This window comes from Prunus avium, chromosome 1 (assembly GCF_965620075.1).
Source record: "Prunus avium chromosome 1, drPruAviu1.hap1.1, whole genome shotgun sequence".
NCBI classification, from domain to species: Eukaryota; Viridiplantae; Streptophyta; class Magnoliopsida; order Rosales; family Rosaceae; genus Prunus; species Prunus avium.
Genome location: NC_142284.1, coordinates 48,831,233 through 48,850,345, shown reverse-complemented (window position 1 = coordinate 48,850,345; position 19,113 = coordinate 48,831,233). Strand labels below are relative to the sequence as shown.

General features: G+C 35.4%; 1 protein-coding gene across 1 annotated transcript; it reads right to left on the bottom strand.

The window, feature by feature from the left end:
• Positions 1 to 7,511: 7,511 nt before the first annotated feature.
• Positions 7,512 to 11,226, bottom strand: LOC110749496 (aspartyl protease family protein At5g10770-like). Its single transcript, XM_021949607.2, has 2 exons — positions 10,873 to 11,226; positions 7,512 to 9,551 (listed from the first exon to the last, which is right to left on the bottom strand). Exons 1-2 carry the CDS (start codon positions 11,060 to 11,062, stop codon positions 8,266 to 8,268), a joined length of 1,476 nt encoding a protein of 491 aa, XP_021805299.1. The 5' UTR covers positions 11,063 to 11,226; the 3' UTR covers positions 7,512 to 8,265.
• Positions 11,227 to 19,113: the final 7,887 nt, after the last annotated feature.

Below are 19,113 nucleotides of genomic sequence, written 5' to 3'. Positions count from 1 at the left end.
GGAATGCTCACTGATTGGTTCTTTCTTCAGACATTATGGGCTCGGATTGGTTTGATCCAGTACAAAAGCAAATCAAGGGAAAGGTTTAGTATTTTGGGTAGGCAATTTGGGTCCAAACTGTTTTAAGCCCAAACCAAACTAGGACACTGTTGTTGTTCAAGTTGTTAAAGAACATTTACCCTGTACTCGAAAGCCTAGGTTCAATTCATCCTATCCTCTAATATCGCTTGAATACAAAAATAAAAACAATATTGTCTTCCTTTTGCTTTTTAAAGCAAAAATGTTATATTAAAAAAAAAAATAGTAAATTGAGTTTAAACCCATAAAATTCATTTTTAATCACCTCCAGTCATTCTCTTTATTTTTCTATTTAAAATATCCATTTTTTTTAAAAACCCAATGACTAGGATCCAACTAAGTAAGTTACATAATCTAAAACTTAAATATGATTTACTATGTTTTTCAGATTCCAAAACTACAACTATTTACAAGTTAACGTGTTACGTGGTGGGTGTATTAAGTCTTAATTCTTGAATTTATTGTTTTGGTTTTCTCCCATCAAATTAGCCTGCAATTCAATACTTTTTTCTTTTTTTTGGGTAACTGCAATTCAATACTCTTTATGCATCAGTTTTGATTATGAATTTACTTATGATTTAAATAATATACCCAACTTATTTAATGCATTTTTGAAAATAATGTACCTAATATTTTATAAAAATAATTTATCTATTATGAATAAAAGATACAGTCCCGTTCTCTTGGACCCCTATGGTCCAAGGACTTGTGGTCACCCACCCTTAGATTAGATCTAAGGGTTCAAAAAAATATATTTAAAAATAAATTTTATTTTACTGCATAAGATATTAATTTAACTTAACCAAAAACTAAAAGTTAAAAAAGAAATAATAACACTTCACTCAAACAACACGTTCAGGGCAGAAAAAATCAGGAACGAGTTCTTCCTTCCATCGCCGCCACAGTAACCCCGACTCTGGTTTCCCATAAGAAAATCCAAATCCACCCATCCCCTCGCAATTTAAAGCGATCGATATGTAATAAACAAAGGGAAAACTAGAATTAAAGAAACAAATGAATGAAGGTCTGCAAAAAAAAAAAAAATTCAGATGATGTAATTGCAGGATGCCCACCTAAGACCGCTTCATGTTCACATGTTAATCGCTTCTTGATGGTATAAGATTCATGGAAATCATGTTAACTAGTAAAAGAGGAGGAAACCCAATTGTAGAAACCGAAAAAGTGAAAGAGCCAAATTAGAAAAACTGTTCAGGTCTGCAAAAAAAAAAAATTCTTCAGATTATGCCTTTGCATTCAACTGACTATTGGTGGCTCGAGTAACATCATGTCTGCAAAGGGTCGTCTACGACGCCGGAATCGGAGGTGCTGTGGCAGTGATGGGAGGAAGAACACGTTCATGATTTTCTCCTCTGATCGTGTTTTTGTTACAGTGAACTTTTATTATTTATTTTTTAAATTTCGGTTTTTGATTAAGTTAAATTAATATCTTGAATTTTAACTAGTTTTTTCTGAACCCTTAGATTAGATTCAAGAGTGGGTGACCACAAGTTCCTTGGACCATAGGGGTCCAAAAGAACAGGACTGATAAAAAGATAATAGGTAAATTATTATCAATAAGAGATAATAGGTAAATTGAAATTATCAATAAAAGATAACGTACCTCTTTTCTAAAATACATAATTTACCTATTATTAATAAAATATAATAGGTTACTATGTAGGTACATGTAGATTACTATAATTTACCTATTATCAATAAAATATAATAGGTTACTATCAGTAAATTATTTTTATTTAGAAATGAGCACCATTAGGTCCAGGTGAGGTCGCTGTCGGTGTCGAAGATGAGGGAGAGTTGCTTGGCGGGTGTACCGAGGCCGACAGTGACAATGTAGTTCAGTGAGCCGATAACGATACCGAACTTGGCGGGGAGGGTGGTGGCAGCGGATTGGGTGAGTGGGTCTTCGATTCTGTAGTTGTTGTTGGAGTGGTTGATGCGGGAGTGGATTGAGTTGACTCGGGCTTGGTCTTGCTAGAGGATTTGAGCATGGTATTTTTCATCACTAGTTGTGGTTGAAGTTTTTGATGATTTGTGGAATTTGGAGCATGGCCCATGTTTGTGCACCACTTTCAATACCGATGATGCCTTGTTATTGTTATGACCTGAGATCATTGAAACATGTATATATATAGGTGAGTCTCTTTATGCATATTCACAATTATATCCATGCATGCTAATAATGTAAGTGTAACTAGTTAATTCCGAGAAAGATAGATAAACAACCCATAGAATACACGGCATTCCATCCACCTCCGAATTAAATCATGCAATTATGTATAAGCAAGTTTCCATCCACCTCAGAATTAAGCCATGCAATTATGTATAAGCAAGTTCTAAGAGAGTACTCAATGCTGTTGAGATTGAAAAGACAACATGCATGCATAGAGAGAGAGAGTGTGTGTGTTAGAGATACATAAATGCACATGAAATGGGGTATGGGATTAATTAACCTTTGGTGGAGGGGCTGCAGGTGGTTGCTGGTAGAAGAGACTTTACTTCAACTGTGTGAGTGGTATGTGGCAGAAGGTGGGGTTTTGTATCTCTTGCTGCCAAAGCAAATCCGTTCTCGAAAGAGCAGAGAATTAGGCATAGAAATACAGAGAAGAAACCCATGAAAAACCTAGGGAAGGAGGAGCTAGAAAGAATGGGAGTTGCCATGAATAGTTATCAAGATTGCCTCTAGATTATTAAGTTGCTGCTGTAATGTAAGCATACTCTTGGCCTTATATAAGCTAATTGGAGACAGGGATGGCAACTGGGGCCAACGTGTTAAAAATTGGAATTAACTTAAACGTAAAGGATGCTTGAACAGAATATTTCGCAGTACAGGGATACTGTAGTTTTCCTCTCTTATATATATATGAAAAACAAAGCTTACAAAATAACAATCTCCACAATAACCACTAACACAACAAGTGCAGATTTTGTGGAGTTCAACTACCTTGAGCAACGGAAGCAAATTTGAACGTGGTAAACAGACTAAACCACAACTTCTATATTCTAGGACTCCAGCTTGACTTGGTCTCTTCATGGCCATGTTAGCTTTATTTAATTAAAACTAATTAAACTTAACAACTTTTAACACCCTCCCTTAAACTGATTTTTACAAAAAACAGTTTAGGAAAAACAATTCAGGATTTCTCCACCATCACATAATCATCTTCCTGTTCAATGCTTCGAAGTGAACAAACTCCCAACATGCTTCTCAGCTTCTCAAATGCAGGCTGCTTCAAAGGCTTAGTTAAGATGTCTGCAACCTGCTCCCCACTCTTGCAATATTCAAGTACAATCTTCCCATCACTGCACAGATCACGCAGAAAATGAAAACGGACATCAATGTGTTTACTCCTCCCGTGCATGACTGGATTCCTTGATAGCTTGATAGTTGACATGTTGTCGCAGTAGATGGTCATTGGTCCCTTTTGAACATCACCAAGCACTTCAAATATTTTCCTGTGCCACATAGCTTGACAGGAGGTTGCAGCTGCTGCTACAAATTCAGCTTCTGTTGAGGAAAGTGTCACAATATGTTGCTTTTTTGAGGACCATGATACTGCACCAGAGTTGAGCAAAAATGCGTGACCGGAAGTGCTCTTACGATCATCTATATCACCTGCATAGTCACTGTCTATGTACCCAACAAAACCAGAATCATCTTCCTTTTTAAAAAACACACCATAGTCAATTGTCCCCTTTACATACCTTAGAATTCTCTTTGCTGCATCGAGATGCATTTCAGTTGGTTTTTCCATATATCGGCTCACAAGACTCACTGCATACATGATGTCAGGCCTCGTGTATGTTAAGTACATTAGACTCCCAATTATTTGTTTATAGAAAGTGTTGTCAACCTCCTTTCCACCTTTGTCTTTGCATAGCTTTAAGCCGTGTTCAACTGGAGTTCCAAATGGCTTGCAATCATCCATTTGAAACCTTTTAAGAATGTCCTGCGCATATTTTTTCTGGTAGATGAAATTACCAGCAGTAGTTTGAATGACTTCCAATCCAAGAAAATAGTGCATTAATCCCAGATCAGTCATTTCAAACTCCATCATCATAGACTTCTTGAATTCATAAAACATATTAGCATCATTTCCAGTGAATATCAAGTCATCAACATACAAGCATACCATGAGTATTTTACCTCCTTCCTCAGTCTTAACATAAAGCATGTGCTCAAAAGGACATTTGTGAAATCCAAGCTTAGCAAAGTGAGCATCTATGCGACTGTACCAAGCTCGAGGTGCTTGTTTCAGTCCATAGAGTGCTTTCTTCAGTTTGAACACCTTCTCTTCTTCTCCTTTTCTCTCATAACCAGGTGGTTGATCAATGTATACCTCCTCTTGCAGGTTGCCATGCAAGAATGCTGACTTCATGTCTAACTGAAAAATTGACTAGGAATTTTGGGCTGCAAGAGAGATCATTAACCTGATCGTGTCATGCCTCGCAACTGGGGCAAACACCTCATTGTAATCAATACCATGCTTCTGCTTGTAGCCCTTAGCTACCAAACGAGCTTTGTGCTTGTCAACTTCACCTTTTTCGTTCAACTTTGTTCTAAACACCCATTTAACACCAATAGTTTTCTTTCCCTTTGGAAGATCAGTTAACTCCCAAGTTTGATTCTTCTCAATGGACTTGATTTCATTGTCCATTACTTCCCTCCATTTTTCCTCTTTAACAGCCTCAGTATATGTAATTGGATCACTGTCTACAAGTAATGCAAAGTGAGCATTTTCATCATCAGAACTTGAATAACTTACATCATAGTCCATCATCCATGCTGGTCTCTTCCTTGAGTTTTCATCTCTCAGATTGTATCTCTCTTCTTCAAACTGTTGAGATGACTGATCTTCAGGTTGAGGTGGCTGCTGGGCTTGAGTGTCAGGAGCTGCTGCTACCTCTTCATTGTCTGAATCAATCATCATTGACTGGAATTTGTTGTTGAACCGATATGTTCTCAGACCAATTCCACATAGTATCTTCATCAAATATCACATCCCTGCTTACCACTATCTTCTTTGTAACTGGATTGTACAGTTTATATGCTTTTGAGACTTCACTTACACCAAGAAAAACACATTTTTCACTTTTGTCATCCAACTTCTTTCTTTTCTCATCAGGGATGTGTGCATATGCTATGCACCCAAACACCCTAAAGTGATCAACAGCAGGCTTCAATCCACTCCAAGCTTCTTGAGGAGTCATATTCTTAACAGAAAATGTGGGACTTCTATTTAAGATATGAACTGACCATAGCACAGCTTCAGGCCAAAAATTCTTGGGAATTCTTCCTTTGATTAGCAGACTTCGAACCATGTTGAGAATGGTGCGATTTTTCCTCTCACTTACACCATTTTGTTGTGGTGTATAGGCAGTGGTCAACTGCCTCTTGATGCCCTTCTCTTTGCAAAATGCATCAAACTCCTTCGAATAGTACTCTCCCCCATGGTCAGTTCTTAGTGTTTTAATCTTCTTTTCTGATTCATTTTCAACTAGAGCTTTGAAGCTTTTGAATGCTTCAAATGCTTCTGATTTTTCCTACAAGAAATAGATCCAAGTTTTTCTACTAAAATCATCAGTAAAGGAGATGAAATATTTCTTGTTACCATTTGAGATGGGATTTATTGGTCCACATAAATCAGAGTGAACCATCTCCAGGATTGATTGAGCCCTTGCTGCCTTGCCACTAGGAAAAGAGTCTCTTTTGTGCTTCCTAGTGATGCATTCTTCACACACCTTTGATGGAGGAGTTATCTCAGGTAAGCCAGTGACTATCCATTTCTGGTGAAGTGTTCTCAAGCCATTAAAATTCAAATGGCCATATCTGTAGTGCCATCTCCACGGGTCATCCTCTTTGGCAAACAAGCAAGCCTGCACAGTCTTGATTTTCAAAGGAAACAATCTGTTGGAAGACATTTGTACAACAGCAATGGAACCCCTTTTTGGATCGTACACTTCACACTCTCCTTTATAGATTGTAATCCTGTAACCTTTATCTTGTAGTTGACCAGTACTTAGCAAATTTGTCTTCAAATCAGGAATATAAAAAACATTTGAGATAGTTTCAATAAAGTCATTTTTAGTTCTGATTTGAATATCTCCCTTACCCATCATTTTCACTGTTGATTTGTCACCAAAACTTACTACCGTGTAAAAGCTTTCATCCAAATTAATAAAGGAAGACTTACATCCACTCATGTGATTGCTGCAGCCTGTGTCCACATACCATGTCTCCTGATCAGTTTCTGTCAGTGCATGAAAAGCCATCAAAAGTGTCTCTTCCTCTTTCTTTTTCTCCACAAAGTTTGACTTTTCTCCTTTTTCTTTTGGTAACTTCGTATAGCACTCATTCTTGTAGTGCCCAAAATTTCCACATCAATAGCACTCCACTTTTGACTTATCAAAGTGATATGCTCCTTTTTCTTCAGAGTCATCGTCTCTTTTGAAACCATGAGATGACTTGCTGTCATCTCTATGTCCAGACCGTCCACCACCTCGATGACCACGACCACCTCTTCCTCTACTACGTCCACCTCTTCCACGACCTCTTCCTCCTCTGGAACTTGAGGGCTCAGAAAAAGTGGAAGCTTTTAGAGCTGTTTGTTCTTCACTGGCAGTGGTGCAGTTAAGTCTTTGTTCATGCACTAACAAAGAGCTTTATAGTTCATCAACTCGTAACTCAGCAACATTCTTTGCCTCCTCAATTGAATAGACAATGTCGTCAAATTTTGGAGTCAATGATCTCATAATTTTCTCCACAACTTTGACTTCTTCCATGGTGCCCTAAACCCTAAACCCTAAACCCTAAAACCCTAAACCCTAAACCCTAAATTGCTTGCTATTCCCAAGGTTCTAGCAAAGAAATCAGTGATGGACTCTCCTGATTTCATTTGTAGAGTTTCAAAATCCCTTGTTAGAGTTTGAAGCACTGCTCGCTTCACCCTATCTGACCCTTCATATTTCTTCTTCAAAGAATCCCATATTTGTTTGGAGGTCTCCTTCTTGAGTATAGTCTCCAAGATAGATTGATCAAGTGCCTGAAAAAGGTAATTTTTCACCTTCAAGTCCTTCAGCTTCTGTTCAGCAACCCTCTTTTGTTGTTGTTCAGTCAACACAACTCCCTCTGCTGGGGCGTCAATTCCTGATTCCACAAGATTCCAATACTCCTTTGACCTGAGAAAATTTTCCATCAGCATGCTCCAATGGTCGTAGTGACCATCAAATCGTGGAATCGCTGGTTGAACAAAACTCTCAGTGGCTTTGTCAGTTGCCATTGTTTCTTGCTGCTGCAAGACACAATCTTTCACCCTTTTTTTTTTTCTCAAGTTTGTTCAAACCCAGAAGGGGCTCTGATACCAAATGTTAAAAACTGGAATTAACTTAAACGTAAAGGATGCTTGAACAGAATATTTCGCAGTACAGAGATACTGCAATTTTCCTCTCTTATATATATCTGAAAAACAAAGCTTACAAAATAACAATATCCACAATAACCACTAACACAACAAGTGCAGATTTTGTAGAGTTCAACTACCTTAAGCAACGGAAGCAGATTTGAACGTGGTAAACAGACTAAACCACAACTTCTATATTCTAGGACTCCAGCTTGACTTGGTCTCTTCATGGCCATGTCAGCTTTATTTAATTAAAACTAATTAAACTTAACAACTTTTAACACAACGGGCTTAATTTATACCAATTGAGATATATATATATATATATATATATATATATATATATATATCACAACTTAATTTATACCAATTTAATACCGGTCAAACAAAGTCAAAGTAACAACAAGTTTGGGCTTTGATTGTCCACTCACTCACCAAGTCAGTTTACAGACCAAGAACCTCAATATTTTTTTTACCAATTGATTTTTTATTTTTATACCAATTGAGATATATATATATATATATATATATATATATATATATATATATATATATATCACAACTATACTTTTATACCAATTGATGATCATCCTCTTCAATCAACAATGGGTTAATTAGCTAGCTTAATTAAGCTAATTTAAAGCTAGCCTTAATTAAGTAGTCTTAATATTAATATAACAGCCCCATTTGTGCTAACTCCAAGATTGTCTTCTTCATTAGCAAAGCTAGGTAGCTTCATGCATAGCCTAATATATAATAGAGCCATAGCTCAGGGGCATGCTGCAGGGGCAAATCCGATTTGTCCACCAGCAATATCATACACCACCTGCAGCCTCTTCTGCTGTACGTTCCCAAAAATTCCAATGTAGCTATCGTCCTCATTACCAGCAAATGCCAAGCAAACCTGATCCGCGCTCACCACGTACAGTATCCCCGTCGCATCCAAGTCCTGCGTAAGCCCATTGTCAAACACGAACGAAATCTTCGGATACGACACCGTTTTGAAGCTGCTAAAGTCGTAGCAAGTGTCAAGTATCGAGACCGCCTCAGTCAACGGATAGCTCTTCATTGCCTGACGAAAGGCCGCCTTCAATGCGCTGTACGCGGTCGGCGGCAGCCGCGTGATCACCGTTCCGGAATCTATTATCGTCCCTGAAGACGAAAAGACCGAAGCCGAAATAGGCAATTTAGTCTCGCCGACGTTGATCCCGACGACGTTGATGCCGTAAAACGAGTCTCCTTGGGAGACAGTGGAAAGGGTCGTGAACTTGACAGCGTTGGAAGATCCGTCGCTTTTGCCGAAGCTGAGGTAGCCGATGGAGCTCGAGGTGGAGGGGAGGCAGTAGGAGAAGAACCGGTTGTATTTTTGAGCCAATTGTTCCACAAGGGAGATTGGGTTTCGGCCGAGACCGAGCAAACCTGCAGAGCCGCCGAAAAGGCCTTGGTTGTTCTGGCCACACCCAAACAGAAACCCATCAAAAACGTCTGTGTTCGTCAAGCTCAGCTTCTCCTTGCCGAAGTAGCCAATGGAGAATGACTGATCGCCGTACTGGATGTCGTAAATGCATGTGGAGGTGTCGCAGCCGGGGGTGTTTCCAGTGGCCGAAGTCAGCTGAGAGCACGTGGCGGAGGTGCAGGAGACGTTGGTGTAGGAGGCGGAGAAAGAAGGGTCGAAGATGGGCTCTTTTTGTTTGTAACAAGATATTATACATGGTCTGCACTGGGTCCAAGTAAGGTCACTGCCCGTGTCGAAAATGAGCGATAGCTGCTTCTTGGGCGAGCCCAGGCCCACGTTCACTATGTAGTTTCCCGATCCCACGACGCTTCCGGACTGGGCCGGAATGGTGGTGGCCGCTGATTGGCGTAGATCGTCGACACTTTTCGTTTGCTTCTTGGAGTTGACTCGTGAGTGGATTGAGTTTACTCGGGTTTGGTCTTGCTGGAGGATTTGAGCATGAGTTGGAGTTTTGGATTTGTGCTTGTTGAGTCGGGAACATGGGCCGTGCTTGTGTATCACTTTCAGCACTGATGATGATGCATGCTCGCTCATATGACCTGAATTTCAAATAATTTACAATTATAATTAGTGATTCGGTCTGAATTGAACTACTTTCATTAAATTGGACTTAATGTCCTTATTGTTGTTTGATAAATTTAAAAAATAATAAGATAAGAACTAATTAAATTGCACAACAATTCAATATATCGAAACCTCTACATTGGGACGTTTGTTTTGTTTTAATGTAGAGACCAACTTATGCACTAATTATTTTGGTATGTGTCGGCACAAGGCATCAATATGGAAGGGTTTCATGGCCTGCTGGCAGTGCGTGTCGTATTTTCTTATGTGGCCATGAATGGCCGAGGAAGGAACATGGTTCATGATTACGTAGCTTGCAGAAAAGGACTTCCAAGTGGGAAGAAACTCAAAACTCACGTATGTCTTTGTATGTTTGTGTTTGTGTTGAGCAATCATAGTCGAAATTCCTTTAATTAATTAATTAAAGAGTCACGTTTACTGATTGCATGCGTAATGTTTAAACAAAAACTTAATTAATACTATAAAATCTTTTAATCCGTAAATTAAATGATCCATAAACAAAAATGATGATCTCAATTAGCAAAACCCTGGAAGGAAAAACTCTTTAATTATTTGGGAAATTCACTATTATACCCAATATAGGAGTCAAAATTATAAAAAAAAACCTATATGAAATGGATTTTAGAAACACACCCAAAACCCATTTACAATATAACAAAAAGGCTTATAACTTCTTTTAAATAAGAAAACTGACATTGATTTCTTAAAACAAACCCAACCCCAAAACTTCATAAAAAATAGCCCAAAACACTCAATAGGGCATCAAAGTAATTTAATAATCAAAATTAAAATCAATAGGGCCAGTTGTCATTTTTTGGGTTTGTTTATAGAAATTAAATGGTGTAGGATTTATCTATATTATTAGTGTTAAGAATTGATATATAACTAAATATCTCTAACTATTTATGTAACACTAAATAATAAGGCTACTAAATAAGTTTATTGATAATATAATATTATATATGCATGCTGCTGAAAGTTACATCTCCCACCAAAACTTTATTACTTTTTCAAAAATAATAAACCATTTTAAGATTTTGCAGAATCGAATCTATGCCATCTTTATCAAAGTATCCCCTTAAATATATATAATTTTTCTAATTAATATATATTTTATTGAATTGGATTCTCCGATGACCAGCAGAAACAGTACTGTATATATATATATATATATATACTTCCACCATTGCAATCAAACCAAATATGACAAGAAAACATGCACACAGAGGAGAAAGAGGGGGAGAGATAAACAAAAAGGGTTTCAGAGATATTGACCTTTGGTGGAGGAGGAGGAGGAGCTGCAGGTGGTTGCAGGCAGCAGAGAATTGACTTCAACTGTGTGAGCATGTTCTCGTTCTTCCAAGGCAAAGCCCTTCTCCAAAGAGCAGAGAATTAGGCATAGAAAACCAGAGCAACAAATGATATACCTCATGAGGAAGGAGGAGCTAGAAATGGGAGCTGCCATGATTATTTCACAAGCCAGCTAACCTAAACTCCCACCCACAGATGTAAAATGATGTTTGCTCCTCAAAGCATACAACCCTTTAGCCTTATAAGCTGATGTAAAATGATTTTTTCGTTATAACAGGAAAAAAAATTATTATGCAGCTTCCACATCAATGTCAAATGCACAAAACAACATCATCCATTGATTTGTTTCGAAAATATAAGTAGATATGAGAGTATATCGGATGTTACATTAATTAATATAAATATGTATACAATATGCTTATACGTATTTTCTGATATCATACAATAATTTCTCATGAAACTAGTATTTTTTAATAAAGATAAATTGAGTCCACCATCGTGTACAGATATTGACAAATACATAGCGCTTAAAAGTGCCTATAGGCTATAGGTGAGGAGGCAGCCCTAGCTTACCATTTTGTTTGGCATAAAACACAGCATGGGCCTTGCCTATGCCTATGAGTGTGACCTTAGGCAACCGCCTTACATTGACCTCACTCTTCATCATTAGCACTAAAAGTTTGATAATTAATTCTGGTAGATTAATAGGGGAATGTTTGCTACATTCCATTTGCATTTCTATTTTCTCTTTCTATTGTTGTTGTACGAGGATGAAAACCGTTTATTTTCGAGGTATAGCACTTTAAAGATCATTTATACAATAAAAAAAAACAACTAAATTGGAGTTCGTTTAACCCGATTGAGTAACATTGGGATAGTTTAGTGTTTTGTAATTAACAACACTGTGTTCATCCAATAACAATAACAATTAGATGACTAAACGATTTCAAGTGGGTTTCCCACCCACCCAAAATCCCAACACCCCACTTCTAACGTACTCCACAATTTAAAAGTTCACTATAACTAACAATTTTTCGTTTTGTTATGTAATTCTCTAGCATGCTAATTAATATTTTACTATCTAAATTGTATAACATGACTTCGGCGGCATCAGATTCATAGTTTGATAACATCATAAGATATTAGTAACAACCAATAACAATATTAGTATTCATACATATCGTGTATAGGTACCATGTTGACCTGATCAACATAATTGCACACTTGCCCAACAAATAATTGATTCCACGAAACCACACCAATCATCCAACTATTTGAAATTATTACAAGAAAACGAAATGTTGTTTAATTCAAACAATTGGTCTCTATCATTAGTTCTTTTCAAAAATTATTACTAGAAGAATACTATTTTCATTTGTTTATAAATTACTATATTCTCCACTCGGACATCTATGTTCTTAATCTGGCTCATCAATTCAGTTATCTATTGATATTTTCCTTAAATAGTTTGTGGAAATGCCTCAAAAAGGTTGAGGTGGAAATGCCTAAAAAACTAATTGTATTTACCTTTGTAGCGTGAAGAAAAATATCTGAATCCGCCACTATATTATTCTTACGATCCAAACTGAACTTATGATTTCTGTTCTTCATGATATTTGAGATTAAGACAATCGTTGTCATAATAATGTAATTGCCTTAGACCATCTACAACCCATTGGGTGGAAACTCAAATTTTGAGTTTAGCCTCCAAAAATCTTCTCCAACCCATGTATTTGGGAGGGTGAAAATTTGAGAAAACTCAAAACTGGACTGGAATTCCAGACTGATTTCTGCCTGGACTGATAAATTTGTGGGCCCCAAATCTACTTTAATTTTATTTTTTTATTTTTGCTGGAAGCCCATGTGATGGGCAATGCATGCTGGGCCCGCTGACAAGTGGGAAAAATCTGATTCCCTTTTCCTTTATTAATGGCCAACGGCTACTTCTTCAAAACATATGTTATGCTTTTTTTTAAAAAAAAAAAAAAATTCCAACAGCTATAAAAATATTTTGTACTTGTGTTCATTTTTAAGTGAAATTCTATTATGTTTTGGAATTTTAATTTTTTTAGGTTAAAATGTTTAGAAAATTAAATCACGAGTATTGAAACAAAAATAATGTCAAGAAAAATTAACAAGAAAAAAAATTTAAGGGTTAATCATTCTTAAACAATTTAATAAAGTTGCGGACTCAAATTATGAGTCTGCAAGGTTGGAGGAAAAAAAATTGAGATTTTCTATTTAAACCCCATACTTCTCTTAGTTCACCCCAATACTTAAATCATTAAACTGTAAGTTTTATTATTGTGTAAAAAGACAAAAAAGTTGTCCAACTTAATACTTAACCCTAGTACATCTATACACACACCCCACACACCCCACCACTATTCATATTAAGTTTTACAAAAATACAAACTCCTATTGTCAGAGACATAGAACATTGACGAGCATGCCTCTTTAAAATCTGTGTGAGAGCTGATAGAAAGACTTGGTGATTGTTTGGCTGTAATGATCTTATTTGCTTGGCTGTTGATTGCTTTTTTTTATTTTTAAATACCTGATGTTTTGGTAAAACTGTTCTCTTTCTCTAGAAAGTATTAAATTTCGAATTTGGGGTTCCATTTGTTTGTGTTTTTTTTTGCTGGGAACAGTAGTATTATTGTCACTTCTGGAATTCTAGTATGCATCTAAAATCATAATCCTGCTGCTGCTACTTCAATAGTTGGGTTATTTTTCTTGTTTCTTTTCCACTCTGATAAAAGCTTCAATGTATTCTTCATTGGTGGCCGATCAGATGGCCTACTCCTAGTGCAAAGTGTCAATTTAATATTAGAACTATCTGGCAACATTCAATCGTTAAATTGACACTTGTTTGCAGCAAATGAAACGTCAATATTAGAATCAATTTATTCTCTAGGTATCACCGGTAATAATATTGTCACTTTTGGAATATCAGTATTGGGTAGCTTGAATTTTTCTTCATGTTATACTAAGGGTAGCTTGTGGGGTTTAAATAGAAAATTTCTTTTATTTTTTATTTTTTCAGCTTGGGGTGTATTTAAGGGTAGTTTGGGAAGATAGTGGGGTTTTCTTAGAAATTGTGAAAATTTAAATTAAAAGTTGGGGTGAACTAAGAGAAGTGTGGAGTTTAAATAGAAAATCTTAAAAAATTTTGAGTCCTAAAAATACATGAATAGTTATATTTTGAAAGGTGAAAATTTGAATTTAGCCCCAATATAGTTGGAGATGGTCTTAGTAGAATTAAAGAAAATGGGTGGCCAGCAAGGTTGGTCCAGCAAAGTTAATATCTTGTGTTTGTTTGATTGTGAATGGGACATCCCTAATTTCTGGTGCGAATAAATTAATAGCTGGAATCTTTTATCATATAGCGAAGATGATCAATTGGAATCTTGCTTTGGTGTGGGGTAGACAGAGAGGTTGTAGTGGGTGGTGGAAGAAAGCTGGAATCTGTCCCAAAAGATGAGTGAGAGAGAGATTTGATGGCTTAACTTCCAATCATCCTGCAGTTCCCAATTGCCAACAAGTAATGTTTTTGATAGGCTTCATCTTCTTTACGCATTTGCCAATTTGGCATGCCCCAATTATTATTTTTCATCCTTTAATTTCCCAATTCCCCCACTCAGATATTGCACTGTGCACCATTGAAAAAGATGAAAAGGGTTTAATAAAAAAAAGCTTTCTCTGAAACTCTCTGGATAAAATCTTAACAACCCATTACATCAAATATTATAAATCAATCACCTATAGTGCCTAGGATTATATCAAATCTTCAGACTAGTAATTAATCATCGATCACCTGCCAATTTGTTGTTGCAAAAAGCCAAAAGAAAACCAACCCAAAGAAACAAAATGAAACCAGAAGACTTTCTTTCTACAATATAAATGTAATGTAGTTGAGAGAGACTGAGTCAATGTTTGGTGCTAGCAAAGCTTCTGAACCTGAAGATACATTTACTTTGGGAAAAGATGAGGATACATAAGACAAAGGCAATTCCTGTCATGGCAGCTCATAGCTTTTGGTATTCTAGTGCTTTGTTAAATATTCATCAAGGAATGATCCAAACTATATAAAGATGAAGTTTTATCTGTATTCACACTCTTGGGATGTTCCCTTCGAAAAGTCATCACCCCATGTGTGTGGGGTCTCTTACAAATTATAAAGAATCAAAAATTCGAACTCACAATACATATGAAAAATAGTATATATATATATATATATATATATATAAAAATATATATATATCACATATGTCAAGAATTATATTGCTTATTGGTTGCAATCATAATTGTCCTCAATAAAGGGAAAGAAAAATATATTTTGAGCAAGAAAAATTGCAAGAGATAGACAAATAGTAGCGATTTAGCAAATATCTTTAAAGCTTCATACATGAAAAAATGTTTTATGTAAAAATATTGACCAAGTATGAAAAATAGTTTTTCGGAATAATCATTTTCACAAGATAATTTTTGGCAGCTTTTATTCCTTACACATCAAATAAGAAAACTTGATTTTATGGGATTTTAGTATGAAGTATATATTGACTTAATGAGCCATCATTTTTAGCCTAAATCTTATTTTGCACTAAAACTGATTTTTCATATTTTGATTTGGTGGGAATTTAATTTTCTAGTATTTTTATTTAAATCCAAATAGGGAGTACTTCCTTATTACATTATAAACTTAAGTAAATGGAGTAATATAAAAATAAATAAAAGTAAAAGGACACTTGGAATGCTCCACTACCAACTGAGCAAAGAGGCAATTTGAAGCACCTCCTTGTGCCTTCCGTCACAACACATGTGGGTAGATATCAAAACGTAAAGTATTTGAAATAATATACATGTAGAAATACATAACAGTATATTAGTTTTAAAATATATAAAAATTGAGTGGGGGCCCATGACCACACTGGTCCCAGTGTGGCTCCACCCCTGTGTAATAATTGTAATTATTTTTCTTTTTGGGTAAACCTTTTTCCTTATATAGGAGCAGCTTTGGCCGAATATTTTATGTACCGTGAACTAAGGCCGACTTTCGGTCTGAATTGAACTATTTTCATTAAATTGGACTTAATGTCCTTATCGTTGTTTGATAAATTTAAAAAATAATAAGATAATAACTAATTAAATTGCACAACAATTCAATATATCGAAACCTCTACATCGGGACGTTTGTTTTGTTTTAATGTAAAGACCAACTTATGCACTAATTATTTTGGTATATGTCGGCACTAGGCATCAATATGGAAGGGTTTCATGGCCTGCTGGCAGTGCGTGTCGTATTTGCTTATGTGGCCATGAATGGCCAAGGAAGGAACATGCTTGATGATTACGTAGCTTGCAGAAAAGGACTTCCAAGTCGGAAGAAACTCAAAACTCACATATGTCTTTGTATGTTTGTGTTTGTGTTGAGCAATCATAGTCGAAATTCCTTTAATTAATTAATTAAAGAGTCACGTTTACTGATTGCATGCGTAATGTTTAAACAAAAACTTAATTAATACTATAAAATCTTTTAATCCATAAATTAAATGATCCATAAACAAAAAATGATGATCTCAATTAGCAAAACCCTGGAAGGAAAAACTCTTTAATTATTTGGGAGATTCACTATTATACCCAATATAGAAGCCAAAATTATATTTAAAAAAACCTATATTAAATGGACTTTAGAAACACACCCAAAATCCATTTACAATATAACAAAAAGGCTTATAACTTCTTTTAAATAAGAAAACTGACATTGATTTCTTAAAACAAACCTAACCCCAAAACTTCATAAAAAATAGCCCAAAACACTCAATAGGCCATCAAAGTAATTTAATAATCAAAATTAAATTCAATAGGGCCAGTTGTCATTTTTTGGGTTTGTTTATAGAAATTAAATGGTGTAGGATTTATCTATATTATTAGTGTTAATAATGGGTATATAACTAAATATCTATAATTATTTATGTAACACTAAATAATAAGGCTACTAAATAAGTTTATTGATAATATAATATTATATATGCATGTTGCTGAAAGTTACATCTCCCACCAAAACTTTATTACTTTTTCAAAAATAATAAACCATTTTAAGATTTTGCACATTATATAGGAGCAGCTCTGGCCGAATATTTTATGTACCGTGAACTAAGGCCGACTTTCGTCCCTGCTCGACGGGTGGAAATCTCAGGATAAAATCTTACTCATTACATCAAATATTACGAAAGGGTTAATGACTTAAATGATCCCCCAACTATTGCTCCAGTATCATTTTGGTCCACCAACTAAAATTTTCATTTGAACTGTCCTTAAACTCTTTATTTTGTACCAAGATGGTACATCTATGATAGATTCCGTCACTTCTGATCATGCGATGGCCACATGACTGACATTTGAACCGTCCTTCATTTGAGTTTTATTTGTTCAATACATTCATTGATAATGTATATAACATTTATGAAAGTTTTACACCAAAATTTTGTATTTCAATGCCTATATTTGTCATTTTTGTTGATTTTTTCCCGATACCTAAAACGATGATATATCCCCCAAAATTAGAGGCCTGATATTATCTGCACGACCGATATGTTAATCCTTGACCTTACCTTTGATATGTTAATCCTTGACCTTACCTTTGTGAGGTACAGAAATTGGATTCATCACTACCCATGTTAAGGGTAATGATTAAAATATCGATTTCGAGTCCAAGAACTTGAAAAACCATTTGAGTTCCAAGAACTTGAAAAACCATATGAGTTCCAAAAACCTGCAAAAGTTTCACTTGCTTATTAAATGTACACTAGTTTGTGTACTTCGAGAAAGCAAGAGAGTGAAATTTGTTGGTACAAATGGTAATAATTGCATATATAGAGTCAACTATTGCATATCCTTGTTTACAAAAGTCATTAAAAATGAATTTTATTCCAGTTTAGGCTTTAAAGAGACAACACAATTGCACGTCCCATGATACAAAAACTAGACAGCAGTGTACAATTACCCTTTCCTCCATCTGTTTTATTTGCAATCAATCAACAACCAACATAACCAAAGGGCATTGGTTAATTTATGTTAATTCACTCTGCAAAGCTTCATAACTGATTTCAGTAACAAAACCGACCTAAACCTAATAATAAAATAAATATATTAAAAAATAAATTGAAAATTGAAATTGCAAACTAATTAAAATAAATATAATTAGATACAATGATTGAATATACAAAGTTACATCCATTGTAACATGATATTTAAATCACAATGAAAATTACATTTAAAACTAAAAATACTCAAAATGAACCAAGTTACCTAGCACTTAGAAGATCACGAGCAACACAGTCTAAGAAAACCTTTCTTTTGTTCTCCACAATCCTGACCTTAAACACAAGCAAAACAGAAAGAAAATAACTTTGTTAAAAGGCCTTGGGTTTTCATTTATGCAATTAAAAAAAAAGGCTTAATCAAGTACACCAAAAATCTGACCAACAAAAGCTCTATATTTTGACTACCTAATAAATTTTTGTTCACACAACTGATCCCCATCTTCCCTTTCAAGTTCTTAAAGTTGAGTTTAAACATATCAGCACCCTTCATGTATTTGGAATTCAAGCAAACACATACCAACATAAAGGGTACATAAATGATCTCCGAGTTTCTACATGGCATATCTTAAGAGACTGAAACGAGTGCTTCACACCAGGCACTAATGGTTGCAATACAGGCTTCAGATAACCAACAAATTACTAAAAAATCGACTTGCTTGCCCAGTCCTGTGTGAAGTTCCCACCACAATTAAATCATACACAATCAGAGGCCTCATGGGTATTTATATATACAATCAGATCCAGAGGCACTATAACAACCCAGAAACGCACAGTGGGAAAGGAAATACAAAATTTGAATAATTAATTTCTGGAATTGTTAACATGTAATCAGGGTAGAGACCAAACTAAACAGTGAAGTTCATGAACAGTTAGAGAGCAGAGAGCACCAACGAAGCTAACTTTGTAACAGTGAAAAAACTGAAACAACAATTCAAAATCACTAGTGATTAGCAATTTACAGCATCAAAAATCACCTCTCATATCATATAAACATGATAACAAAATCCTTGATTTAATTACCAAAAAACAAAAATGAAAGCTGGTTGGCTGACTTAATAGAGATTACTTACTAACAATCATAACCAGAAAATAAAAATAT

What these genes read in the sequence shown, in the direction of transcription:
- LOC110749496 (XM_021949607.2), bottom strand. Translation starts at nt 11,062, where the DNA reads ATGGCAGCTCCCATTTCTAGCTCCTCCTTCCTCATGAGGTATATCATT. An exon ending in CTCCTCCTCCTCCACCAAAG is followed by an intron (nt 9,552 to 10,872) that starts GTCAATATCTCT and finishes TTTGAAATTCAG; the next exon opens with GTCATATGAGCGAGCATGCA.